The 27,672-nt window shown below is 34.1% G+C and overlaps 1 protein-coding gene across 6 annotated transcripts; it reads left to right on the forward strand.

The window, feature by feature from the left end:
• The first annotated feature begins 45 nt into the window (after nucleotides 1-45).
• Taf1a (TATA-box binding protein associated factor, RNA polymerase I subunit A) lies at nucleotides 46-26,542 on the forward strand. 6 transcript variants are annotated; one of them, XM_077802571.1, is made up of 11 exons: nucleotides 46-129; nucleotides 1,745-1,877; nucleotides 4,752-4,921; nucleotides 8,850-8,963; nucleotides 10,472-10,670; nucleotides 16,022-16,152; nucleotides 17,661-17,819; nucleotides 21,432-21,498; nucleotides 22,229-22,352; nucleotides 24,051-24,205; nucleotides 26,135-26,542. In XM_077802571.1, the coding sequence occupies exons 2-11, from the start codon at nucleotides 1,757-1,759 to the stop codon at nucleotides 26,245-26,247; spliced, it is 1,353 nt and encodes a 450-aa protein (XP_077658697.1). In that variant the 5' UTR covers nucleotides 46-129; nucleotides 1,745-1,756; the 3' UTR covers nucleotides 26,248-26,542. The 6 variants fall into 6 exon arrangements, with proteins under 6 accessions (XP_077658697.1, XP_077658698.1, XP_077658696.1 ...); XM_077802572.1 differs by having other exon boundaries at nucleotides 71-125; XM_077802570.1 differs by having other exon boundaries at nucleotides 85-133.
• Nucleotides 26,543-27,672: the final 1,130 nt, after the last annotated feature.

Consider the following 27,672-nt stretch of genomic DNA (forward strand, 5'->3'; position numbering starts at 1 on the left):
GGGGCTAGGTTTTGCGCATGCTCCCAAGGCAGGTTTTTGGGCATGCTCAGAGCCAGCGCACGCTAACAATTTCCGGTGAGGGCTTTCTTCTGGAGTGGGAGGCGGTTTACTGCGGAGCCCCGGCGGTAGGTGGGTGAGTGCTGCGAGTATAATTGCGAGCTTCCGTGTTTAGAAGAAGACAAAAAGGGTGTGCTTGGATTTACCTGTGTTTTCCTTCCGAGTTTTTTTTTTTTCCTAATGCTCTAAAACCTTGGGTTGTGGGAAATGAGAGCAAGCTGGAGAAGCTTTGGTTACTGTGGCAACCATGTGTTACCGATTCTGGTTTTTGAGGATTTGAAAAGAGAGAATTTGTGTTATAACTCCTCAAAGTACATGCTGGGTCGCATTCAGAGTCACATATTATTTCAAATTCAGGTGTTTAACCACGGAAATTGACTTTAAAAGACTTAATTCTGTTAGTAATGTGGAAAAGCAGTATTTTAGGCAGGGTAACTAGTTAGAAAGCTAATGCAGTGATTAACACAATTTCAGGGTGTTGTAGAATTCCAGAGAAGAGGAAATATTGTAGAAATTCTAGGAGGTAGGATCAGAAGCTTTAATGCTTGGGTCGATGTGGGAAATGAGGGAGAGAGACACTGAGCCTCTTGAGGATTAATTCCAAACTCGCTTTGGCATTTGTATTTCTAGTTTCTTTTGCCACCTGAGATATCATTGCCTCCTACCTATCTCTTGTCCTAGTTCTAGTCATGCCTAGTAGTTTTGTGTTCTCTGAATTTCCTTGTCCTCATTTTGTGTGTGTGTATGTGACCTTGGACAAGTTTCATAATTTCACTCCCTTAGTTTTTTTTTCAACATAATGTGGAAGAAAACAATTAGTATGTAGTGTGAGTGTGTGTGATGCTGTGTGGGAAGGATAGAACCCAGGGCCTCATGCACACTAGTCAGGCACTTTACCACTGAGTTACATCCCTAGCCCCAAATTGAATAATAGACCAGGTATGTGGTAAAGATCCAATAAATATTAGCTACTACTATTTGTACTGTATTTGTTATTTGCATTTTGTTGTTTCTTTCTCTAGGCTTGAATTTTTTTAAATTAAGGGGAAATATCTTTATGTGCTTGGAACATAGTAATAGTTGAGTAATGGATTATTTATTTTGGCTGTTTCTGACATAATTAAATGCTTTTGGGGTAGGGGGGTACCAGGTGTTGAACCTAGGGGCACTTAACCACTGAGCCACTTCCCCAGCCTTATTTTGTATTTTATTTAGAGACAGGGTCTTACTGAGTTGCTTAGGGCCCTGCTAAGTTGCTGAGGCTAGCTCTGAACTGTGATCCACTTGGCTTTAGCCTACTGAGCTGAACAGAGCTGCTGGGATTACAGGCCTTGGCAAATTCATTCTTTACTTTAAAAGAACTGCCAGTTGCAGTTTGGAATTGTTAAATGGGTAGAGTGCTTGCTTAGCATGTGTGAGGCACTGGGTTCAATCCTTAGCATCACATAAAAATAAATAAATTAATAAAGGTATTGTGTCCATCTACAACTAAATATATATATATATATATATATGTATATATGTGTGTGTATGTGTGTATATATATATATATATATATATATAATAAATTTAAAAACCCTACAATGCAATGGATCTTGCTGCTCAAGTCATATTTATTATTGGCTGTTTTCTGTACAATTCAGAAACTTGTGGATTAAAATATACCAAAAGTAACTGATATTCTCAGTTTGGAATAGGTATGAGTGATTTCAGTGAAGAATTGACAAAGACCATTTCAGAGGATGACCAGGTGGAAACATCTGTGCTCACTGGTACAGGAATGTATTTTCCTTGGCTTCAGAAGCATTTAGAAACTGTAGGTAAGTAAAATAACAGAACCATTTTAACGTTAGTGCAAGAAAGTATAGATTCAATATGTATACAAAATGAACCATGCTGGTTTAGTTTTTAAGAATATATAAGTTGTTTTCTTGTTTTGACTATAAGCAGAAAGGCAATCATAAGAAATATTCTTTTTTCTTTTAGAATCCTTTTCTTTTGAATTAATATACAGTCTATATTATGTTGCAGCCACATTTTTTTTTCAGCAGTGCTTTCTGAGCACTAATATCTAATATATAAGTCTAAATATTGGGGACTTATACATGAAGAAGATATAGTCTCTTCTTTTGAGAAGCACATAGCTTTCAAAAAAATAATATTTTCCCTCATTTTTATCTAATGTAAATACAAGCAAAATTTTCTATAGGATAAATTCCTTAAAGATATATACAAGAATCAGTTATTTGTACATTGCCATGTTGGGTGGTATAACCCCAGGAATACGTTTGAATCAACACTTTCTTTATTGCGTCAAAATGTCTTTCTTATCCCAGCCTTCTTTCCCCTTTGGCAGTGATTCCTTGGCTCCTAGGATTAATTCCAAATTTACTTTGGCATTTGTCTTTCTTGTTTAGTTTGCCACCCGAGATATCATTGCAATGAATCTTGCTGGTCAAGCGATATTTATCAGATGAAAAGGTGGCTGTTTTTCTGTACAATCCAGAAATTTTTAGATTAAGATAAAAAGTAACTAATATTCTCAGTTTGGAATAGGTATGAGTTATTTCAATGAAGAATCCTAAAGTTTAGCTCACATTAAAAAAAATTTTTACTCTTTTTATTTGATGATCTCAGTTAATCCTCAGTAAATTTATGTGCTAGGGCATTTTAGTATGAAGAAACTGAGTTTCACAAATTTATACTCTTAAGTATTGCTATTAGGAATCATGTGTATCTGATTTTAGAGCATTCACTTCTAACCACTGAGATGAAGGGAACTTAACTTGAGTATAATATTCCTTTAGATGAACAAAGAATATTTCAAGGAAATTGTGTTTTGTTAGTTTTCTGGGCTAGTTGCCAGGGATTGTTGCTGATTAAACAGCTTGAGTATAGGTGTTGTTAAATGAAGCCTCTGATTTGGAGATCTGGATGGGGCATTGTATTCTGCATTTCTAATTAGCTTCTAGGTGATTCTAATGTTGCTAGTTTCAGAACCACATCCAGTAGCCAGGCTCAAGATCCCAAGGTGATTTATATGTACCTTATTAGTGATTTATATGTACCTAGATCAATATAGTCTTTGACCTTTTCCACTGTCATATTTCTTTTTTTTAACTGTGTCCTGCTTTGCACAATTTAAAAATTTAAAAATTTTCTTCTAAAAAGTTTATCAGTTGCAAGAGATAAATTTCCAGCACATGATGGTGTTTTAATTACATTAAATTATATTACTTTAAAAAGTAGATCTGGTAGAATCTAAATAGCAGAGATGTAATGTCCTTCCATTGCCAACCTTAAAACATTCAATGAAAAAACTTTTTATAAATGGAAATTTTGTATTATTCCTGTTTTTGTAGTACATTTTACAGTAAAAGTATGTCTGTATTTGCACTTATTTTTAATGTCCTATAAATTTTTAAGTTTTAAAATTTCTTGTGGGTTGAGATATGTGTTTTAAGTATTCAAGTAAATTTTAATTTTTTAATCTTACCCCAGTTGCTTCATGTATCATTAAGAATGTTAACTTTAGAATGAGAAAACATCTGGCATTAATTCTATATTTTAATGAATGTAAACTCTGAGAAACTTTAGTCACATAAGGAAGTAGAATGGAGTTTAGTTAAGCAAGTATCAGGTCTTCGACTCATGAGTTACTCACAAAAAATTACATGGTCTATTTAAAATTATTAGAACATTTTACAGTTTTGATAAAAGAATTGGGAATCACTTGAATTGCAAAAGTAAATATTAGAATCATTCAGTTTTCATCATGTGTTGAAAATACCTTCAGGTAATATGTAATGATTTTGATTGTGAGACCTTGATTATGGGCATAGCACTCTAGGAGATTAATTTCAGGAAACAATATACAAGGAGGTAGAATCTGCAAATTGATTGCTTTAAGAGGACTTATTGGTCTATTGTATTTGCAGGGGTAAGGATTTGCTAATACTTAAGGGATATAAATGCTAATGTCTATAGCTGTTTTAATTTCGTTTGCATTTAATATCATTGTGTTACTGGGAAATTGGTATTTAAAATATAAAAGCCCAGCTGGGTGAGGTGGCACATGCCTGTATTCTCAGATACTTAGGAGCTGAGGCAAGAGGATGGCAAGTTTGAGATTCAGCCTAGGCAAGTAAATTAGCAAGACCTGTCTAACAAAAAAAAAAAAAGAAAGAAAGAAAGACTATAACTGCTCAGCAGTGGTAGAATACTCCTTGTTCAATCCCTAGTACTGTAAAAATAAACAAGTTTATTTGGAATTTTCAGAATATTGGTGGATAATAAAGACTGTGCTTGCATAGGGTGACTGGTGATTTTTACCTATTCTAATTACCAGGGCTTGTGCTTTTGGGGATCTTATTGAGAGATTCTCCCCATTTCCTACATGGGTTGTGCACTTGTTTTCTACTCTCTTGTTCAAAAAATTGCTTAATGCCAAGATGAAAGGATGATTGAATGAGATTTGAAGGATCTGGTGATTGTAGTAGCCCAAATGTAATTTAGATTTTTAGAAATTTGCTAAAAAACAGTATGTGTGGAAGAGTTTGTTTCAAATGAAGTTGACTTTGATACTTGGGGATGGACTGGGTCAAGTAATACCTACTGTTCTATTTATCAGAAATTAAGTTTTTGTAATAGTTGAATTGGAGTCACTGGGTGACCCTTATCCTTCATCTTTACAGTGACTGGAGGGAAAAAGAAGAAAGATTTTGCTCAGACAACAAGTGCTTGTTTAAATTTTATCCAAGAAGCCCTTCTGAAGCACGAGTGGCAGCAAGCTGCAGAGTATATGTACAGCTATTTGCAAACCTTGGAAGATTCAGACACCTACAAAAAGCAGGCTGCACCAGAGGTAAACAAAGTGTGAGTCTGCTGAAAGAAACAGCAGATTCCTGAAAGATTTTGCCTCTAGCTCCATTCACAAAGCTTTAGGGGGATTTCAAACTGAATTTACTAAAAGCTGCTAAAAGTAATGTTGGATGTAGAATTTATATCAAGACTAAAAATAGTCTTTGAGTTGTGCATTCTCAAATTTCCCAGTATTCATTCATTCCAATAATATTCCTTCTTACCTTGTATTATTTTACCCTCTGTATAGGGTAAAATTAACACCTTTGTAGATGAGGTTAAGAAAAGAAAAGATCAAATGGGAATGGGTGAGCACATCACACAGGAACCCTGATTACAGTGTTTTTTAGCAGAGGAGTGAATGAGGACTTAAGGTTTTAAAAGGTTCACTCTACATCATTAGACATTAGGAAAACAAAAATCATTTTAAAACCACGATAAGATATCACTTTAAACCACCAGGATGACTAAAATCAAAAAGAGACAATAAGGCCCGGGTGTAGAGAAGCTGGAACCCTCAACACCTTTCATCTACAAAGGTGTTAATTCTTTTTTTTTATTAGAAATCATTTTAATTCCCACTTACTCCACAGGTTATGCACCTGTTTTGTACTCTCGTTCAACAAAACTTGAAAGTTTTTTTCTCCAACCAGAGTGTTCTTTTTGTCTTTTTTTAAATAGCTTTATGGAGACATTAGCACACCATACAATTCACTGACTTGTACAATTTAATATTTTAAATATTTTCACAGAGTTGTGCTAACATTAGCCACAATCTAAATTTAGGATAGTTTCATCTTCTACAAAAAGAAAACCTGTACATATTTGCAGTCTTTCCTCATTACTTCTCCACTGACTCGTAGCCCCTGGAAGCTACTAATCTACTATTTTCTATGGTGGACATTTCATATAAATGGAATCTTATAATGTAATGGTCATTTGTGAATGATTTCTTTTACTTTGTAAAATGTTTTCAAGGTTCATTTATGTTGTAGTAAAAGTATTCGTGCTTTTTCCTTTTTATTGGCAAATATTCTTTTATATGGACATACCACATTTTATATATCCATTCATCAGTTTGTTAGACATTTGGGTTGATTATATTTTTTGGTTATTGTGAATAATGCTTCTATAAATATTCATGCACAAGTGTTTGTATGTGGATGTTTGTTTTGATTTTTCTTGGGTATATTCCTAGAGTAAAATTTTAGATCATATGGTAATTGTATTTAACTTCTCAAGAAACTACCAGACTATTTTCAAAAGTGACTCCACCATTTTATACTTCCATCAGTAATATTTGAGAGTTCCAGCTTCTCTACACCCGGGCCTTATTGTCTCTTTTTGATTTTAGTCATGCTGGTGGTTTTAAAGTGATATCTTGTCGTGGTTTTAAAATGATTTTTGTTTTCCTAATGTCTAATGATGTTGAGTGAACCTTTTAAAACCTTAAGTCCTCATTCACTCCTCTGCTGAAAACATTGTAATCAGGGTTCCTGTGTGATGTGCTCACCCATTCCCATTTGACCTTTTCTTTCCTTAATCTCATTTCCTGTTACTTGCTCACCTGTATTTTCTTTTCCAGTCTTACTAGCCTTGCTCTTATTAGAATAAGCCAGGCATATTCTGCCTCAATCTTTACCTTATTTATTTATTTATTTTACTTGGAAAGATCTTTCTTCAGCTATCATCATGTCTGCCCTTCTGTATGACTGCTTTTCTGTGACCTCTGTGAGGTCTACCTTGATTATTTAAAATTACAACTGCATTTCTTGCTTTCTTATTCCTACTTTGTACTGGCACTCTTGAACTCCATGTCCTTCCCACGCTTTTCCAGTAATACTTGTCAATATAATTATCTTTCTTGTTTCTTGTGTGTCTCTCCATATCAAATGTACATTTCTGAGAGAAGGGGTAAAACAGTGCCTGAAACGGTGCCTGGCATATACTGCTAAATTTGTTGAGTAAAAAGCAGTTTCTCTACAAATAACTTTACTTGACTATTTCAGGTGCTTTTACTAATATAGTAACCAGTGCATCAATCTAATGGAGCCAAAACCAAAAATACCAAATAGTACATACATGCTACTTGGTGTGTGTGTGTGTGTGTGTGTGTGTGTGTGTGTGTGTGTAAAAAGAAAATATAATTATTGACATATTTTAATTTAGGGACTAAAGTTACATTTATCTGTAAATCATTAGTAATGACAGAGAGGCATTATATACCTCTCTATTGTCCAGATTTTGTTTTATAAAATGAAGAAATTAAATGAGTGGCTTCCAGATACTTGTTTGAATCCTTTTGAACTACCTAGGGCATGTGTTGAAAATACAGATTCCATCAGTCACTGTGGAGTACAGCTGAAATCCCAAGCAGCTCGAGGCTGAGACAGGAGGATTGCAAGTTCAAGACCAACCTCAGCAACTTAGTGAAACCCTGTCTCTAAATAAAAAGGACTGGAGACTTAGATTAAGCACCCTGGGTTAAATCCCCAATACTTCCTCAAGAAAAACCCAAATAATAAATAAATATCTATCTATCTATTGCGTGTGTGTGTGTGTGCGCGCGCACGCTCTCTCTCTCTCTCTCTCTCTCTCTTTATATATATATATATATGTATGTATATATATATACACACACACACACACATATGTACGTATGTATATTTATTTTTGGTACTGTACTCCTGGGGCTTTTAACCACTGGCTTAGCCATTTTTATGTTTTATTTTGAGACAAGGTCTCACTAAGTTGCTTAGGGCCTTGCCGAATGGCTGAGGCTAGCTTTGAACTCATGATCTCCTGCTTCAGCTTCTCAAGCTGCTGGGATTACGGGCATGGTGGCTTAGAATATTTATTTTTAATAGGTGCCCCAGGTAATTCTTTCTTATGACTGGGTTTAAGAACAACTGTAGATAACTATAGATAATGGATAATCTTTAAGTTTTTGTTTTGGTGGTGCTGGGGATGAAACCTAGTACCTGCCTTGCTTTTACCACTGTGCTACTCCCTAGCCCTCTACAAGTTTCTTTAAGCTCCTCAATGCTACTTTTGATATTCTACAATGAAGTCTTGATCTGTTTTTTTTTTTTTCTGTAATTGCAGGTGGACAGAATGCCTTTATTTGTTTATTTTTTATGTGGTGCTGAGGATTGAACCCTGTGCCTCATGCATGGAAGGCAGGCGCTCTACCACTGAGCTATAGCCCCAGCCCTGTTGTTGTTGTTGTTGTTGTTGTTGTTGTTTTAATTGGGAATATGAAGTTATTGTACCAAACAACCAATGTGTGCCTTCTAGAAATAATTGACTTTGAAGTTCACTTTAAAGTTGGTATGGTTGAAGTACTTTAAATGGGGGTAAGAGAAATAGACATTTGCTTCCATGAAAAAAGAACTCCCAAGTTCTTTCACCAGGATTGGTGATCTGAAGAGAAAATATTTTTTATTAAAATTTGTTTATATTTGATGATAGTTCTTAAATTTGTATTGTAAATATTGGAATAAATATACTCAATATTGATAAGATCTTAAGAAACTAGTCTGTTGCACTCACTTTGCTGAGAATAAAGATGAGGTTGAGACCAGTTAAGAAGCCAGTATTACCAAAACCTAGTTTCTTACTTATTCTTCCTATACTAATTAAGTTTTATACTTAATAATATCTTAACTGCCTCTTCCTCTTTTAGACTGCTAATCTAATAATGGCACTGTTATACTTACCTAGAATTTAAAAACTAGTATTGAAAAGATTTTGTCATGTGAGATCTAATGTTAGTTTTACTGGGTAAAGTACGATAACATAGACAATTATGATATCTAGGGAAAGGAATATTAGGTTGTTTTTATATGTAATCAGAAAAACAAAACTTACAGGAAAAATAGAATAAAGGCAGGGTTGGACTTTACATTGGGTAATAATTTCTGCTTTGACAGGTTATTTGGAGGCTTGGAAGTGAAATTCTCTTTTATCACCCCAAAAGCAATGTGGAGACTTTCAATACCTTTGCTGACCGGATGAAAAATATTGGTGTCCTGAATTATGTAAAGGTAAGAACATAGACTTTGTGAACTTATATTTACAGTGTTCATATTGTTTTCTGAATTGTTTGTATCAGTGTAAAGTAAACAATAATGAAGAAAGGGTAAGATACTGGGATAAATAAGAAAGAAAGCAGTGTTGTGCCAGCCATTCCTTAGTTTCTGATCACCTTCCATGTTGTCTGATGGGAAATACCTCCTCTTTGTTTATCTCTGGCTGCCAAAACCAGTCCATCAGATGTTGAAGTTGTGCTTCTACTGTTTGCCCAAGTTATTTGTGCTGAGTTGGTATTTTTGGAAAAAGCGAAACAAGTGGGGAATTTGAATGTGTAAAAACATTTTAATTCCTATTTGCATTGAGCCTTCTCTCCAAGTTAATATGTTTTATTAAAAGTATTACCAAAAGGGCTGAGACATTTCCACGATTATCTCTCTCTCTCTCTTTTTTTTTTAACTAACAGAGCACTTTTCAATAAAATTTTATAATTTGCTTTTAATTATTTTTCAAGGCCATAAGGTTACACTGGAATACAGCCACACACATTCATTTCCATATTGTCAATAGCTGTTTTTTAATGAAAATGAGTAATTATGAAGAAGTCATGTGCCATGCAAAGCCTAAAATATTTACTTTGTAGCTAGTTTTAAATTTTGTTTTGTTTTTACTTTTCCTGTTTTCGGGAATTTTAAATTGTGATTGTATATAATGGAACATGCTATCTTAACCATTTTAAGTATACAGTTCTGTGGTATTAACTATATTCACCATGTTGTAAACTATCACCACTATTTCTAAAACATTTCCATCACTCCAAACAGAATCTTTATACTTATTAAGCAATAGTTTCCCATTTTCTCCTCCTCCCCATGCTACTGACAGTCTCTAATATCTTTTCTGTTTTTATGAATATGCCCATTCTAGATGTTTTAGATAAGTGGAAGCATGCACTTTCCTTTCTATTGGAATTGACATCATTCTCCAACACTCCCTGTTTTCTTAATGTTTTCTTTTGAGCTGATTTAATATATTTAAAATAGTTATATTATTGGTTGTCTACTGTAGCCCAAACTAGGAATTAGTAGTATGCAAAAGTTAAATCTCATTTAATTTTTTAAATTAAAATTAAATCTCATTTAATCCTAACTACACCCTTCTGAAGGATTAAGAATTGCCTCATAAAACAGGTCAGACAAAAGGACGAATAAGTTATTCAGATTTATTTAGCATTAATTGGCATATGAGCCAGGACACTGTCTTCAAAACCCCTGTTTTTTATTGTTGTTTTTTTCACTATTGTACTGTCTTCTCTTTGTAAGTTTACATAATTTAGCTTTCATTTACATAGTGTCATTTCATCTTTCTTCTTTGTTAGGTTGAAATTGTTGATGACAGGGACAGTGTCTTATCTTTCGAATCCAATCAAGGACTTAGTCCATCATATATTTACTGTGTTTTTTGAGTAATGGTTATCTTAATGACTTCAGTGACAGTGGGCTTTTTCTTATTACTGGTGCAGATCTCCTTACAACATGCATTGTACCTTATGCATCATGGAATGCTTGAGGATGCAAACAGAAATCTAAGTCAGGCAGAGACATGGAGATATGGTGAAAAATCGTCTTCCCAGGAAATATTAATCAACCTCGTTCAGGCCTACAAAGGGCTTTTGCAGTATTATACGTGGTCCAAAAAGAAAGCTGAATTGTCAAAGCTTGGTGAGTGAATATGAATAAATTATTTTCTTATGGTGAAGAGACTGAAGAGCAGAAGGGATCTTAAGGAGTAATCTAGTAATCCATCTACTGACTTCATTCAGATAAATTCTTGATCATCCTTTATGATATTTCTGATATATCATAAAACTTCTTGGTCATAAATTAGATGATTCATTGCTAAATTCATGACCATTTTAATGATTTTTAAAATTTTGGTCAGAGATAAACAGCTGGACCTCAGTGGTGAAAACACATTCAGTAGGTTAAAAGCTAAGCTCCATTGCAGTTTTATAGAGGCGATTCAGTGTTTTAAATAGAAAAGGCGGGGGCGGGGGTGACAGTGCCTTGAATAGAGTAAGAAAAGTGAAAAATTCTAAAGAAGGGTAGTCCATGTGAAACCCATCTGGATTTACTAACTGGGTTTATGCAAGTGAGGCATATACTCTCTCACAGAGGTTAAGAGTCAGGAGCCCTATCTTTAGAAGTGTTGGCTAGAACAAACTAAATTCTTTAGGCAGCCTTGAGTATACCCTTTAAGGAGCCCTAAGGTTATCCTAGGGATATAGCCTCGCATTAGAAATTATCTTAGTGTTTCTTGGGGCTGGGGTTGTGGCTCAGTGGCAGAGCACTTGCCTCGCACATGTGAGACACTGGGTTCAATCCTCAGCACCACATAAAAATAAATAAAATGAAATAAAGATATTGCATCCATCTATAACTAAAAAATATTTTTTTTAAAAAAGAAAAGAAATTATCTTAGTGTTTCTTAAAGTCTTTATAGGTAGGCCAGGATTGGGGCATAGTCCAAAGAGGGACTAGGCTTAGAGGAGCTGGTTGGAGTTTGATCTAGGAGAGTCTTTGAATTTATGAGAAAGGTTATAAATTTTCTTTAGCAGCCATTATTGCATGTAATAAACTCTTCTTCTTGTGTGTTTAGAGTAGTTTAGTTTGTTCCATATTATTGTTCCCCAGAATAACGTTTAAAGAATACGGCAAGATAAAAAGTAATTTCTGTACAAAGGTTATAATGCAATTTTTTTGATTTACTGGCCATACCAAAAATTGGGCACTCAGTTCTCAAGCTGAGTTCCCCTTCTCTTAATCTTCTTTGGTGATATCATCCTCTCCTACTCCCAGATATACATTCTTTGAAGCTACATGATTCTCTGCACTTTTCTTTCCCTTGTGTAGTTTTCCTCCATAGCTTCTCTAGAATTAAGTCTTTTCTATTTTCACATCCTTCATCCCAATTTTAGCCCTGGTATTTATCACTTTATAGGTGATAAACGCTATTTCCTTATTATCCTTATGTAGTAAGTAATATTTCTTTTGTCCCTAGGCATGTAAATTTCACTAATCTCAGTTCCCATCCTTCTTCTTGTGTTACCTCTTCTTGTCTCCCAAGATTCTTCTGGAAGGCCCTAATGTTAATCTTGTGACATTTTTTGCAGTTTCTTCATCTATCATACCCTCTGTCCTTTAAGATTCTTCGAAACCTGCCCTGGCACCTGATTCATAATACTTTAAACCTTCTATATCAGCTGCCTGTTCAGCCTATGTCATTTGGCTTTTCATCTCTTGCTTTTTAATTGTTCTAAGTTTTTTCAGGTATATTTTATGCTGTATCTTCTTATTTAGATTAAGCCATCTTTTGATGTCACATGTTTGTCTTCTGTTTCTTTTAACTTTGCTATCATTTCTGATATAATTTTCTTTTTTCCTCTATTTTAACCTTGCTATCATTTCTGGTATAAATTTTCCTTTTAAAAAGGCTTGTTGATATTAATTGATTAGGTGAGTTCTACAATCACTATTTACTTTTTTTATTACACATGGTTAGAAAAAACTTGAGCAAATATTTGACTAAAGCAATTGTAATATGACATTTAGACTGTCACTCTCATGACTAGATTCAGTACTTTTATGCAACTGACATTTTGTTCTCTGGCTACAAGAGAAGAAGGTGAGATACTGTATGGAGCAATATGGAGTCCATATTGGTTCACTTAGAAGAGAATATCAACATCTGTTTTTATTGTGGTATTATGTTGTGCTTCTACTAGTTGTTGCTGTTTAAACCTTAATGTTATGAAATATAATGTAGACAAGAAAAACATATGAAATAAATGAGTGCTGTAATGCATAAGTTTAAAGTTGCATTCCTCTAACTACTATCCAGATTAAGGAACACAGCATTGCTGTTACCTTAATGTAAAAGTTTTCTATGTATGCTTTCCTGATCATACTTCATCCCATTCTGTATCACGAAAATCATTGTAAGGTCTTTTAGGGTTTTCATTCTCTTGCTTTTCTTTAAATGGTAAACAAAATTAGTTTTGCTTATATATGAATTTCTTGCCTGTATATAAATTTTTTACTGTGTTTATTTTTTGGGCCTTGCATATTTTATTCAACATTGGTTTTTAAGACAATTGTATTGTTGAATGTAACTAGTTTATTTTTACTGCTAAAAAATGTATGTTATCGCACTAATTATTCTTTCTGTTATTGATGGCCTTTAGTGTATTACAGTTTAATGCTGCTTTGAAATTAACCCTTCATAAGCATGCATTGCTAGGAGTAGAATTGTCATAAAGTATATGCATCTTTGTCACTGTATGAAATACCTTAGGAAGCTAACTTTACAAAGAGAAAAGGTTTATTTAAGTTCATGGTTTTGGAGATTCAGTGTCCAAGATTGGATGGCTCTACAGTAGGTAGAAGCAAGTGGTCACATCTTGAATATGAGTGCCAAGGAAAAGGAGGGTGGAGCCAGGCTGTTTCTGTTCTAACAATCCTCTTGTCAGAACACAGGAGGTTACATGAGAATTAGCCTGAGGACCTCCCACAAAGCTCCATCCTCCACTGTTTTCATCTCCCATAGTACCACACTGAGGCCCAAGCCAGAAATCATAGTGTGTCTTTGGGCAACAAAAACCATGGCAATATGTAATATGCTAAACTCTTTCCAAAGTAGTACGAATTTATATTCCACTGGTAATCTGATTAGGGTTTTCTTTTGTCAGTATGTTCCTTAACATTTGTTAATTTCAGAATTTTTTTATATCTGTTAGTTTATTGGGTATAGTGGTCTCATATTTTTTTAAAAAATAATAGCTTTATTGAAAATTGAGAATATAGTTTATATGCCACATAAATATACCCACTTAAAGCATATAGTTTTTAATATATTCATAGAGTTGCCCAGTAATCATCACCACCATTAAATTTGGAACATTTTCATCACCCCAGAAAGAAACCCTGAACTCTCCATTTCTTCATAAGCTTCTAGGCAACCACTAATCTACTTTCTGTCTTTAGAGATTTATGTATCCTGGGAATCTCATGCAAGTGGAACCATCTGTACAATATGTGCTCACTTAGCATAATGATTTTAAGGTTGCAAGTAACTGTATTTCATTCCTTTTTGTTGTTGAATAACATGCCATTGTATAGAGATACCACATTTAACCATTCCATGTTTATCAATTGATAGACATTTGGGTGGTTTCTACTTTTTGAATAATACTGCTGTGAATATTTATGTACAGTTTTATTTTTCTTGAATATGTTCCTAAGAGTGAGATTTCTGGATTATATAACTATGTTTAACCTTTGGAAGGAGCACTAGATTGTTTTCCAAAATAGCTGCACTATTTTAAATTACCACCATTATCAATGGAAGGGTACTAAAGTCCATGGTATCTGTGATTTTGATTTGCATTTCTATAGGGACTAATTATGTTGAGCTCTTTTTATGTGCCTGTGAGCCATTTGTATGTCTTTGGAGAAACTTATATCTTTGCATATACTTTGATTAAACCATTAATTTTTAGTTATTGGGTCATGAGTTCTTTATATGTTCTAGACAGAAGTCTCTTAATAGGAGATATTTTTTCCTATTCTGTAGGTTGCCTTTTTATTTTCTTGCTGATGTCCTTTGAAACACACAATTTTTTTTTAATTTTCATGAAGTCCAATTATGTGCTTTTGCTTTTGTTGCTTGTGGTTTTGTTGGCATATCCAAGAAACCATTGTCCACTTCAAGGACACAAAGATTTTCACTTACAAGAGTTTTATAATTTTAACTCTAGCATTTAGGTCTTTAATCTATTTTGAGTTAACTCTTGTGTGTGATATGAGTTAGGAAACGATCTAACTAAATTATTATGCATGTGAATGTCCAGTTGTGCCAACATAGTTGTTGAAAACAAGTATTTTCTTACTGAATTGTCTTGGTACCCTTCTTGAAAATCAGATACCATAAACATGAAGGTGTTGTTTCTGTACACTCAATTTTCTGTCATTGATCTATGTATTTTCGTCCTTACACCTATATCATACTGTCTTGCTTACTGTAGCTTTGTAATGAATTTGTAAAGTCATGGTATGAATCTTCCAACTTTGTTCTTTTTAAAAATTTTTTATTCTATTCTCAGTCCCTGGGATTTTCATATAAATTATAGTTAGCTTGTCCATTTATACAAAAATTTTACCTGTGGTTTTGATAGGAATTATAGGACTCTGTAGACTAGTTTAACAATAGTAGTCCTCCAACCTGTGTATCTGAGGTGTCTTTATATTTATTTGGGTCTTTTGAAATTTGTTTCAACAATATTACTTTTCAGATGGAACTTTTCATCTCTTTTGTAAAACTTACACCTTTTATTTTTAGTTTTTGATGCTCTTACAAATGGCATTGTTTTCCTAATTTCATTGTTTGCTTCTTCATTGTAAATTCATTTTTTGTATTTATCTTGTACCTGGCAACATTGATGAGTTCATTTATTAATTCTAATAAATTTTTAATGGAATTTTAGAATTTTCTAGACAAAAAATATAGTTTTCCTTTTCGGTCTAGATGTCTTTTCTATAATTTGCTGTAAGCCCTAGCTAAAACCTCCAGTATAATGAATAGAAATAGTGAGAGGGGACATTCTTATCTTGTTCTTGATTTTAAGGAAAAAAGCATCCAATCTATCACTATTAAATTTCATTTTTACTCTGGGTTTTTCATAGATACTGTTTAATCAGATTGTGGAAAGTTCCTAGATAGTCGATGGTCACAAGATGATCATGTAGTTTTTGTTCTTTGGTCTACTGATTTGGTTTAGATCAGTAGATCTTTATTTACATTAATAGATTTTCAGTTGTTAAGCCAACCTTGCATTCCTAGAATAGATCCCACTTGAGCATGATGTATTTTTAACAATAGTTCAGTTTACTATTGTCTTAACAGAAGTTCTCAATACTAAACGACTTTTCTCTCTCTTTTTTGTTTTTTGTGATGCTGGGGATTGAACTCTGGTCCTTCACCAAATGACTTTAAAAAATTTTTTATCTTTGGGCAGATGAAAATGATTATGCATACAGTTCAGCAACCCAAAGTATGCTCAGTGACAGCTGGAAGACATCTGTAAATATTTGTGGATTGATTAAAACTCCTGGAGTTTGGGACCCTTTTGTGAAGAGTTATGTAGAGGTAACTAGACTTTTCATAAAATTGTATTGGTTTTATTTTTGTCTTAAGCCTATGCAGAGATTGCATTTCTAATTATCTTTATTGATCAGGAGGAAATTTAATGAAGAAAATTGTAAATCTAACTAAATAAATAGAAAAAGAGTATGGCATATTTCTTTCTTGGTCTAAATAATTTGGAGTTTTGGGGGGGAGGAGGTGGTGTCAGGTACCAGGGATTGAACTCAGGGACACTCAACCACTGAGCCACATCCCCAGTTCTTTTTTGTATTTAGAAACAGGGTCTCACTGAATTGCTAACACCTCGTTTTTGCTGAGGCTGGCTTTGAACTCCATCCTGCCTCAGCCTCCCAAGCTGCTGGGATTGCTGGTGTGCATCACTGCACCTGGCATTTTGTTTAATAATAAGCTGTTGATGTTACTTTTTTTTTTTTTTTCATTACTGGATAAACTGTCTGGGCCTTCACCAAATGACTGATCACCAAATGGAGATCAAGATGAAGCCCGAAAGATAGCTAAATATCTACAAAGTAAATAACAATATAATTGTAAGTGTCTGTTCTGTATTATTCTTGTTGAGCTTAAAAGCTGAAAGATCTTTTATGATTTGGTGGGATATAAAAAGAAATGAACAAAAAATCTGAAACTAGGTCACAATATATGAGATGAAGAATAATGGCTTTTAGAAGGTTTATGAAGATTGTCTATCATCTCACAGTCATTGTAAAAAGGCCATTTGTGGGCAGTGGTTATAGCTCGGTGGTAGTGCTTGCTCAGCATGTGTGAGGTACTGGGTTTGATCCTCAGCACCACATTAAAAAAAAATAGTAAATATATAAAATAATGGTATTGTGTCTACAACTAAAAATATTTTTTTAAAAAAGTCATTTGTCAACGTGAAAAGATGGAAACAAAATGGAAGAAGCTATAATTGTTATGCACTCTTTTGTGACTAAAGTTATAGGTGGGGCACTGAGGTTAGTAGGCATCATATTTTAGTCATTAATATTTTTGCTATGAAGCTGGGTGAGGTGGGATTACACTCCTGTAATTCCAGCAGCTCAGGAGGCTGAGGCAGGAGGATAGCAAGTTCAAAGCAGCCTCAGCAAAAGCGAGTTGTGAAGCAACTCGGTGAGACCCTGTCTCTAAATAAAATACAAAATAGGGATGAGGATGTGGCTCAGTGGCCGAGTTCCCCTGAGTTCGATCCCTGTCCCCCCACCCCCAAATTATATATATTCTTGCTTTGAGGACATGAATTTCTTATAGGAATAGTTCTTATGTTGAAATTACTATATTTTTTTCAGTAACAAAATAGCATAAGGAAAAATGAACTTTATAGTCCTCCATTTTAAGGTGATTTTTTTTCATGGATGATGTAACATATATGCTAGTGGAAGCATGTTCCTTCTGTGGTACTATTTGTCAATTTTGTGCTCAGTAGTAAAGTTGTGTATTATCTTTTGTATCTTATAAAATTCAGCTAAGATATTATAACTTATTTTATATAGATGTTGGAATTCTATGGTGATCAAGATGAAGCCCGAAAGATACTTACTAATTATGCTTATGATGAAAAGTTCCCATCAAATCCGAATGCCCATATATATTTATACAGTTTTCTAAAGAAGGAAAAGGCACCAAGAGCGAAATTGTTAAGTGTGCTTAAGGTATTGATTTTTTATTTCACTATTTGAACAGTTTTGGAGGTTTATGTTCAAACATTTCGGGGTTATTGTTTTCTAACTTTTTATATTATAGCACTCATAGAAAATGACATTGTATGAATGGTATGCTGAGGTATACAGAGAAAGTTGCTCCCTCTGCAGGCTCTAGGAAGACACTCTACTTCTACTGAGGAGAGAGGATCTGTGTTTTAGAAACCCTTTGCCACTCTGGTTGGAGAATTCTGCATTTTTTTTTTAAATCAACGATTGAAATTTAACTTATATATAGTAAGTGTACTTATTGCAAGCATATGCTTGGATATGTTTTAACATATATCCATGTCACTTTCATAATAATATGATATAAAGCATTGCTGTCACTCCCAAAAGTTCTTTATTTCACAACCCATTACCCACATATTCCTGCCTTCAGGCAGTCACTGGTTTGCTTTTTGAAATCATGGATTAATTTTATCTTTTCTGGATTTTCATATGAATGTAATCTTAGTTTTATACTTTGTTTGTGGGGGGGTCTGGCTTCTCTTACTCAGCATGTTGTTGAGTTTTTGCCATGATGTTGTATTAGCAATTTATTAATGCTGAGTAATACTTCATTTTTATACATTAAATTTTTGATGAACATTTGGCTTTTTGACTATTACGAATAATGTTGCTAAGAACATTTGTGTATTTCTGTGAGTGCACATATATTTTCGTTTTTCTTGGGTAGCTGTGTAATTGCTGAGTAAGGAAAATAGATATTTAACTTCTTAAGAAACCATCAGCTGTTTTTTGAAGTGATTGTACCATTAACATTCCCACCATCTATGTTGATATTTTAGTTATGTCTGTTTTACATTTCTACCAGCAATGCATGAGGTTTTCGGTTTTCCTACATTGTTGCCAACTCTTAACTTTTTTTCATTTTGATAGTAGCTATTCTAGTAGTATTGTATTCCAATAGTGTGGTGTCTCATAATAATGGCTTGTGATGCTAGGACATCTTTTTATGGCCATTTATCGTCTTTGTAGAGATGTCTATTCCAAATATTCAAGTCCTTTACCCTTTTTTGAATTGGATTGTTTGGTTTTGGAGTATTGAATTGTAGAAATTTGTGTGTCGGGATTAAGCACAGGGCCTCAGATATACTACGGGTGCTGTAAACTGCACTCCCATCTCCTATAGTAGTCCTTTATATATTTAGTGGTAAGTTTTTAATCTGCTGTTTTAGAAGAGAAAGAAGAAAGGTTTTTTTCAGCCTATACAGATGACTAACAGAAATTCTTATCTGTTAGTCTTCTTTTAAAAGTCGATTAGGAAATCAGTAGGGTGAACATTTATTCTTAAGACAAGATAGACTTAGGGAGAAATGCTGTTTTCCTTTTGAGAAGTACAGTATTGGGATCTAAGAGCTCAAATTGTTGGGTTTAATAGCAGATTGGGTATAACAAAAGAGAGGGTTAGTGTAATGTGTAGAAAAAGCAGCGTAAAGGACCGAGCAAAAAGGTGGAAAGTGCAAAAAAGATTGTATTGGGGGCTGGGTTTGTGGTTCAATGGTAGAGCGCTTGCCTAGCATATATGAGGCACTGGGTTCAATCCTCAGCACCACATAAATATAAAATAAAGACATTGTGCCAACCTAAAACTAAAAATACTAAAAAAATAAAAATTAAAAAAAGAAAAAGATTATATTGGGGACTTGGTGAAAACATCTGATACCCATAATTGGAGTCTTGGAGGAGGCAGAAAATGGGACAAAAACAAATAATAATAAAAATATATATGTATTTGAACAGTTAATGGCTAAGAATTTTCTAAAGTTGATGGAGAAATTTTTTAAAAAATATATTTATTTATTTTGTTATATATGACAGCAGAATGCATTTTTATTCATATTACACATATAAAGCAGGATTTTCATGTTTTTGGTTGTACACAAAGTAGAGTCACACCATTTGTGTCTTCATACATGTACTTAGGGTAATGATGTCCATCTCATTCCTCTGCCTTTCTTACCCCCATACTCCCTCCCTTCCCTTCCCTTCCCCTCCCCTTGCCCTATCTAAAGTTCCTCCATTGCTCCCATGCTCCCCCCCACCCCTCCCTGTTATGGATCAACATCCTCATATCAAAGAAAACATTTGGCATTTGTTTTTTTTTTGGGATTGGCTTACTTCACTTAGCATGATGTTCTCCAACTCCATCCATTTACCTGCAAATGCCATGATTTTATTCTCTCTTATGCTGAGTGATATTCCATTGTGTGTGTGTATATGCCACATTTTCTTTATCCATTCATCTACTGAAGGGCATTTAGCTTGGTTCCACAATGTAGCTAATTGTGAATTGTGCTACTATAAACATTGATGTGACTGTGTCTCTATAGTATACAGTAATTGGAATCTTGGAAAAGGCAGAAAATGGGTATAAACCAAGGAGTGGGATATAGCTGGGTCAAATGGTGGTTCCATTCCCAGTTTCCCTATGAATCTTCCTGATGGAGAAATTTTATAATTCTGATGGTCTTTTATTTGACCTGGGTACTGGTCACCTGGGTGTGTTAAATTTTGTGATGATTTATTCAATGTCATAGGACTTATACCTTTCTAGTACATATATTTCAATAAAAAGTTAAAACTAAGTGACTTGAGCCGTATACAATGTGATTTTGGTAGGAACCAAGTTTTAATAATATTCTCTGATACTAGTATGTTGATCTTTATTATTGAACATGGTTGATTGATCTTTTACAAATTATTAAGTTAACAAACTATTTTTTGTTTTGTTGGGAATTATTTCATTTTAAGTTCAAAGTACCTTGGAAAGTAGACAGTGAATTTGTTTAGTATTATGTGTATTGAAATGAGAAAGAATTTAAAATTTGGGGTTTTGCATATTCATAAAAACAGTCCTTGTTTTCAGAGAGGAAAACCTTTAAATTTGTTCCTGTTGTGTAGAAGAATTGTTAAATTGTGGGCTGGGGTTGTGGCTCAAGTGATAAGAGTGCTTGCCTAGCATGTGTGAGGCACTGGGTTCGAGCCTTAGCACCGCATAAAAAAAGATATTGTATCCACCTAAAACAAAAAATAAATACTTAAAAAAAATTGTTAAATTGTTTACCCAAATAACTTTAGGGTACCGTGTCCCTAAGTCCAGTCTCCAAAATTGTTGCCCCTTTTTGAATTTTTGTTTTATGTATTATATAAAGGCATTTCATAATATTTTATATGTAATGTGTATATAAAACTTTGTAATCTGTGATCTCTTCTGATCAGTATTTTCTGTGTGATTTCTTCCCCCCCCCCAGTCCTTGCTTCTGAAAATAAATTATTTTAAGTGTGGTAAATATTGTAGCTATGTATAAGATGCAAATGAAGAATTCTCCCCATCTGTTTCCTCCGATAATCTTGTCTATCATGTTAGCAGGATTTTTATTTAAAAAAAATTATTTACAGGGAATACTTTCTATACCCAAGTTAAAATTGGATAAAAGCAAAATATCTTTTAAATCCTTGATTAACTTAGAGTATATTAACCAATGAGAGCTTTATTTGAACGTAAGCTGAAATTTGAGAAATGTCTTTGTATAAATTACAAGATTATTTGTTTTCCAGAATTTGTATCAGATTGTACCCTCGCATAGACTGATGTTAGAATTCCATATGTTACTTAGAAAATCAGGTAAACAAGTTTTTGTTTTATGCCTCTTTGTACAGATAAGCTAAAGTCAAGGAATTAACCAACTATGTCCCAGTGGCCAAATTGACCCCATGCCTGTATTTATAAATCAAGTTCCATTAGAACTTATTTATTTATGTATTTTCTATAGCTGCTTTTGCACTGTAATGGCAGAACTAGTGGTTGTAATAGAGACTAGTATAGCTAAAATATTTATTATCTGACCCTTTACAGAAGTTTGACTACTCCTGCTATAGAACAACAGTTCCGAATTGGAAAAAGAAAATTGCCTTCAATTTATGTAATTTCACTTTGTTTTAATGCCTCCTGGGCTTCAGTATAGAAAACAACATGCTTCTTAGATGAAAATCAGTCCACTAATCCAAATAAATCAGTGCAAAGATTGCATCGGTTTTTTACCTAAGGGAAGAGAATGTTCCAAAGATGGGAAAATAGGGCAGGGACTTTAACCCTTGTTCTCTATAGTATATGAATTAGTGCATATAATCAATATAGGGATCAAACTGAACACTTGGACCTCATTAGCATGTTTGATATTATTGAGCGTTCTTCTGATTTATTTCAGGAGTATGAGCATAATGAATTGTTTTAAACCATTAACCAAACTAGAAGGCTTACATAATTCATTTTCATCAGCTGTACATACTTTTTAGCTTTATGCACTTCTTCAATCAATACCTTATTTAAACCTGAACTGTTATGAATGTTGCAGAAAAAGAAGAACTCCGTAAATTGGGGTTGAAAGTATTGTTTGGAGTCCTGGATTTTGCTGGATGCACGAAGAACATAACTGCATGGAAATATTTGGCTAGATATCTGAGACAGCTCTTAATGGAGTGAGTAATAAACACAGCATTTATTTGCTTGTATTTTTGGATTTCTTCAGCTCTTTTCTTCTGAGTGTCAGAAGCTAGAAAATACAAAGTCACAAACTTAACATACAACAATTCTCTCCAGATACTGTGTACTATCAAATACTACATCTTGTAAGTCCATTGTGAGCTGGATATGTAAAACTTTACCTATTTTTTGGCAGAATAAAGGATATCACAAAATTGTTTATATATTAATTTTAGTTGTATAAGGTACCCAGGGTAAGTGGAAACTTGTTTCAGACTTAAACTGATCTTGGGGAAAAAATGTGTATCTTAGTCTATTTGGGTTTCTATAACAATATCATAATTTGGGTGGCTTTTATATAACAAATTTATTTTCACAAGTTCCGGAGGCTAGGAAGTCCAAAGTGAAGGTACCAGCAGATTCGTTGTCTGATAAAGAACAAGATTCTCAGTTCATAGAGGGGTCTTTCTCCCTATGTCCTCACACGGTGGAAGGGAGCAAGGCAATTGCCTGGGGCTTCTCTTAAAAGATCATTAATTTAGGTCATGATTCATCTCCTCATGTCCTAATTATTTCCAGTGGTGATTAGGTTTTTTTATATTTATTATTTTTTTAGTTATAGGTGTACACAATATCTTTAATTTATTTTTATGTGGTGCTAAGGATCGAACCCAGTGCCCCACGCATGCTAGGCAAACGCTCTACCTCTGAGCCACAACCCCAGCCCGAGATTAGGTTTTAACATGAATTTTTGTGGAGGGTGGACAAGCATTCAGATCGTACACTCAATGTAAACTCCTTTCAAATATAAAGGACTGATTAAACCCCTGCTAAACCATAGGGCTTTTTTTTTTTTTTTTTTTTTGCAGGGGAGGGGTTTGCCAGGGATTGAACTCAGGGGGCACTTGACCACTGAACCACATCCCCAGTCCTATTCTGTATATTATTTAGAGACAAAGTCTCTCACCCAGTTGCTTATTGCTATCCTCCTGCCTCAGCCTGTGAACCGCTGGGATTACAGGGGTGTGTCACCACACCCAGCTACCATAGGGCTTTTGAAAGCCAAGAAACATAATGTTTGCTTTTTAAATTTCTAGAAGTTTTGCCACAGGAGACATACAGGTGCTAAAGAAGTATATCCTCAAATTATTGATGAACATTTAGCATTGCTCTTAAGCTGTGAGATCCATGTATTTATGTATTTTATAATAATGTCATTTTAATTAAATTTTGGTAGCATATAATTTAAGGTTTTAAAGTAACTTTAAATAATTAAAGCATTTATTGACATTTGCTATGTACCAGATACTGTAAAAGGAGCTTTATGTGAAACCTGCTATTACTACTGGACTAGTTTAGTCCTAATAACAATGCCATGAAATAAGTATCATTTTTTATCCTCAAGGAAATTGAGAATCAGAGAGGTTAAGCAACCCTCTCAAGATCAATAGAAAATGGAATATCTGAAATTTAAAGGATTTTTACTTCAGAATCACTGCATCACTTTACTGTAATGAACTGGCTATTTAGTTAAGAGGAAATTAGAATGTGGAGATCAAAGAGAATTAAAAAGTATTTGATTTTATGTTATTGCTGATGTTAGTCTGGAAATAGCTTCCTATAGCTAAAATCAAATTCTAATGTACAGATTTGTCCCCATCACTGACCTTCCCTTTTGACATTTTTGTTTTTAGGAATCGTCTTGCGTGGGTTCAAGAAGAATGGAGTTCCAGGAAAAGCTGGTGGCCAACCTTTCACTTCAGCTACTTTTGGGCAAAAAGTGATTGGAAGGAAGATGCAGATTTGACCTGTGAGAAAGCTTTTGTAGCTGGAATACTATTAGGAAAAGGTAAATTTTTGTTTTCTTTTAATTTTCTTTTGAATATGACCATTCTTTCATTGTAGAGCTTATCTAGTGTGGTCCATAAGGATTCTGGGTGCTCAAGAAATAATTGTTGAGCTGGGCGTGCATGCCTGTAGTCCCAATGGCTCTGGAGGCTGAGACAGGAGGATTGCAAGTTCAAAGCCCTCGGCAAAAGCGAGACACTAAGCAACTCAGTGAGGCCTTGTCTCTAAATAAAATACAAAAATAGGGATGAGTATGTGGCTCAGTGGTTGAGTATCTGCATTCAATCAACAGTACCCCCCCCAAACAACAACAAAAATACATAAAGAGTGGATCATGAGTTGGGAACTGGTAATGTGCTTATAAGGAATCCCCTAGGGTTAGAAACAGTGCTTTCATGTTGTTGATTGTGATTATTTCTCATGCTCTGACTTGGGCGTTGTTGGGGGCATTAAGATGCACCATGCAAGACTGTTTTACAATCACTGACTGCTTGGCCTTGTTGCATAGGTTTACTGAGACTGTCTATTAATCAAGAATGTTCCTTCATACCTCATTGTTCTTTAATAGATCTGTATTATATACACTTAAATGTTTCTGTAAGGAGAAAAATTCTCCTTAAGAATACCTCCCATTAACTTGTCAAATAGTCCTCTTAAAAGGAATGAGAAATTGATTGTTTCTTTATGGAATATTTTGGCCAATAAAACTGGTACCGGCTTTGTACTACTGAAATATTAAAAGTTAGCCAGTACTGAAATGAAACTGCTACAAAATGTACAGAAATGATGTGTATGATGACAACTAGTAAGATATATTTTGCTAGGGAGTTTAAGGTGTCCTAAAGAGATTCTTCAGTTCACTTTGGATTATGGTTTATATTGTTTTCAACAATGTATCCTTAATATATGTTTCAGATGGTTACTAAAATTAATAAAATACTAGTTTTATAGGAAGAAAGGGCTTTAGAAAGTAATTTTAAAATGGCTGAAAAGGAACATAAATGGATGAAATGCATGGATGAAAAGAAACATAAATGTTATTTAGATTGTTATCTTCTTCTACTTTATGAATTTGGAGTCCAAAGACCCGGACTAACTTTCTCATTCTCTACTCGTCATGTGACTTGGGTCAAGCAATTAACCTTTGGGATTGTCCAAAGGGATTTGGACACTGGGATTGTCCTTTGTGAAATATCAAGTGAATATCACATCAAAGGGCTTTATGAATTCTGAAGTTGTCTAGGAATATCAGGTGTTGTTATGCCTGAAAATGGGCACATCTCTCCTGTCTGGGTGTTAGTGTGGAGAGAGTGAATCTATTCAAAAGCTGAGCTTTTTTTTCCCTCTTGTTCTGGTTATCATCATTACACCACAGTACTCAAATTCTGGTTGTGGTCTGCTTTTGCTTTGTGCTTAGAATGGGGTGTGTTAGCTTTCTCCCCATGCTGTATGAGAAACAAGATGGGCCCATGCTCTGTGGAGGGACCTTTTCTGGTTGAAATTCAGCTATTTGGTTGCTTTGCTAGTTAAGCTCTCTAGTGGATTTACAAAGAGGTTATTTTGTAGTTTGTTTACCTTTTTCTGACTGTGATAAATGCTTCTTTTGCTGACTTAGAAGCTACAGTTGAGAGGGAAGTAGTACTAATTTGATCTTGGAGAATGTTCCTTTAATGTACGAATATACATAATAATGTGTATATCACTATAGGGTTTGGGGAAAGAGAAGGAAAAAAGCTAAAATATATGCTTTAATTATAATGGATCAAAAACATCTTTGTAAAGTAATACATTTCATTGGTGGCAGCTCTTAGAATATGTGTGGGCCATACTGTTATATAGAGAGTTGAAGCAAAAATTTCAAACTATACACATGTACTTTAAAAATTTGAATGATAAGTATTAAAATTTTTTTGCTCATTTTATTTTTTAGGTTGTAGATATTTTCGGTATATTTTAAAACAAGATCATCAAGTGTTAAAGAAGAAAATTAAGCGGATGAAGAAATCAGTGAAAAAATACAGTATTGTAAATCCAGGAGTCTGATATTAAATTTTAGTTATTTCACAGTTGTAGCCACACTATAGTAGCAGTAGATTTTTACCAAATGTATTTATTTGATAGTTTAAGAAAGTATGACTATTGAAAGTATTTATATGACTATAGAAAGTATTTTTGTATTTCCTTTTACTGTAAGTTATAACTAGAAAAATAATGCCGCTGCCTTTGTTCCTTGTAAATATATATGCACATACATATTTTCTTTTTTTGTAATGTAAAATAAAACATTTTATGGAATGATTCTCCAAGTGAAAAAATAAATATGTTTAATTAGAGAATATAGCTCTGAAGCAGTTATTATTTGCAGATAACTTGCCTCTTGCTGTTATGTAATAAAATACAACTAGTGGTGCAAAATGAATTTTTGTTTTTTTAGACTCTAAATTTACTCATGTTAGATTTACCACGAGGGAGAAAAATATTAGTGATGAGTTCTGTTGAATTTTGGAAAGAGAGATGGATTTTAGGAAGTTACTCTTTTTTTTTGTATTAAGACATGGAAATTTAAGGTTGAGAATTTTTCTGCCAGATAGAAAAAGAACCTTCTACCACGAAGGAGTAATTTGGATCAAAGAGGTAGTGGGAATTGGCTGTTTCAGCTGGCACTTGCATAATTTAAAAAGAATGTTAGGTTTTGTTATTGCCTAGCACATCAGTCTTAGATGTTTTAGAACACAGGTGTCCTCTCTCCTTTCTTGGAAACTAGAATGCAGCAGTAAGCATTTGCCTGGTGGAAGACTCCTTACCAGTGAAATAGTAACCCAGCATCACACAGTTAATAAGCCCAGGGGCAATTTTTTGAGAACACAAGCTGGGCGTGATAGCATGTTGTGATAGCTGTTTGAGTGTTCAAGGAAGTGCTTCATAAATGTCTGCCTTTTATGCATTTTGTGTTCAGATAACAAGTAACTGAGTTCCATGAAAGCTCACTAACTTTACAGTAAGCCTAATATTTAGATGACAAGCCACACATTTTTCCCATTGTACTTTTTTATGAAGGTTACTTAATACTCAAATTAAAAACATTTTCTGTTCTTTTCTACCTGTACTTTATCTAACTCTAAAGCATTTGCAAGAAAATTGGGGGATAAATTATGCTTTGTCAATTTATAGTTCAGTATTATTTTGCACTTAATAAAAACACTTCTATCAATAAATGTCCAACCTTACAAGGTACACATAAAACAAGTAGGTATTCCAAAAGAGCCAGAACAAATCAAGCTAAAGCCACCACATAAATAGGTCTAACTTTACTGCTGGGAGTGGGTGATTGGGTTGTGTAGGAGTTCTGTATATGAAAGACTACCACTAGAGGAATGAAATTCCCAGATAATGTGTTCAAAATCTCAAAACAAAGGTCAAGATAGCCAGAGCATCTATCTACTCCCTGAAACCTTTATCAAAAGCTGT

The sequence above is a fragment of the Urocitellus parryii genome, chromosome 9 (genome assembly GCF_045843805.1).
Source record: "Urocitellus parryii isolate mUroPar1 chromosome 9, mUroPar1.hap1, whole genome shotgun sequence".
NCBI lineage: Eukaryota > Metazoa > Chordata > Mammalia > Rodentia > Sciuridae > Urocitellus > Urocitellus parryii.